General features: G+C 67.3%; 1 protein-coding gene across 1 annotated transcript in view; it reads left to right on the top strand.

The window, feature by feature from the left end:
• NR4A1 (nuclear receptor subfamily 4 group A member 1) overlaps positions 1 to 1,058 on the top strand; it is a 5,042-nt gene that overhangs the window by 1,504 nt on the left and 2,480 nt on the right. The window contains exons 2-5 of the mRNA XM_035890230.1: positions 11 to 215; positions 337 to 488; positions 565 to 767; positions 850 to 1,028. Of these exons, the coding sequence (XP_035746123.1) occupies positions 11 to 215; positions 337 to 488; positions 565 to 767; positions 850 to 1,028 (739 nt within the window). The remainder of the gene's footprint in view (positions 1 to 10; positions 216 to 336; positions 489 to 564; positions 768 to 849; positions 1,029 to 1,058) is intronic.

The raw sequence follows: 1,058 nt of genomic DNA, 5'->3' as shown, positions 1-1,058 counted from the left end.
GGGGAGGCAGGGGAGGACAGAAGGGCTTTTGTTCGGTGGCTCGGCGCCCCGGGCTGAGCTTGGGCTGCTCCTTCCCCGCCCGCAGCGCACGGTGCAGAAGAACGCCAAGTACATCTGCCTGGCCAACAAGGACTGCCCCGTGGACAAGCGGCGGAGGAACTGCTGCCAGTTCTGCCGCTTCCAGAAGTGCCTGGCTGTCGGCATGGTCAAAGAAGGTACCGTGGGGGTCCCATCCCGGGGGTGAGGGGGGGTCCCAGCAGGAGTGGGGGGAGACCATGCTCTGCAGCCCACCTGGCTGAGGACAGACGCACTCATTGCACGTCCCTCACCCCACAGTGGTCCGGACTGACAGCCTGAAGGGGCGGCGGGGCCGGCTGCCCTCCAAGCCCAAGCAGCCGCCAGACACGTCCCCCGTCAGCCTCATCACCTCCCTGGTGCGGGCGCACATCGACTCCGTCCCCAGTGCCACCAAGCTTGACTACTCCAAGGTAGGGCCGGTCCCACCACGCCGCCCTCCCCGGGGCTGCGCTGGGGCCGGGTCCTGACCCCCCCATCCCACGGCAGTTCCAGGAGTCAGCGCCGTGCCAGTTCGAGAAGGAGGATTCGGTGGACGTACAGCAGTTCTATGACCTGCTCACCGGCTCCATGGACGTCATCCGCAAGTGGGCTGAGAAGATCCAGGGCTTCGCCGAGCTGCCCAAGGAGGACCAGGACCTGCTGCTGGAGTCAGCCTTCCTCGAGCTCTTCATCCTGCGCCTGGCATACCGGTGAGCCCCGGCACGGTGCGGCGCGGTGGGGAGCCCCGGGGCCATACCGGGAAGGGGGGTGACACGTGGGTTGTGCCCGCAGGTCCAAGCCAGAGGAAGGAAAACTCATCTTCTGCAACGGGGTGGTGCTGCACCGCCTGCAGTGCGTGCGGGGCTTCGGCGAGTGGATCGACGCCATCCTCGAGTTCTCCCAGAGCCTGCACCGCATGAGCGTCGACATCCCCTCCTTCTCCTGCCTCGCCGCCCTCGTCATCATCACAGGTGAGACAGCCCCCCCCACCCGCACCCCCC

The sequence above is a fragment of the Egretta garzetta genome, unplaced genomic scaffold (genome assembly GCF_000687185.1).
Source record: "Egretta garzetta isolate BGI_Z169 unplaced genomic scaffold, ASM68718v1 scaffold1192, whole genome shotgun sequence".
Taxonomy (NCBI): Eukaryota; Metazoa; Chordata; class Aves; order Pelecaniformes; family Ardeidae; genus Egretta; species Egretta garzetta.
Note: the sequence above shows the minus strand (reverse complement) of the source record. Positions and strands in the feature narration are given on the sequence as shown.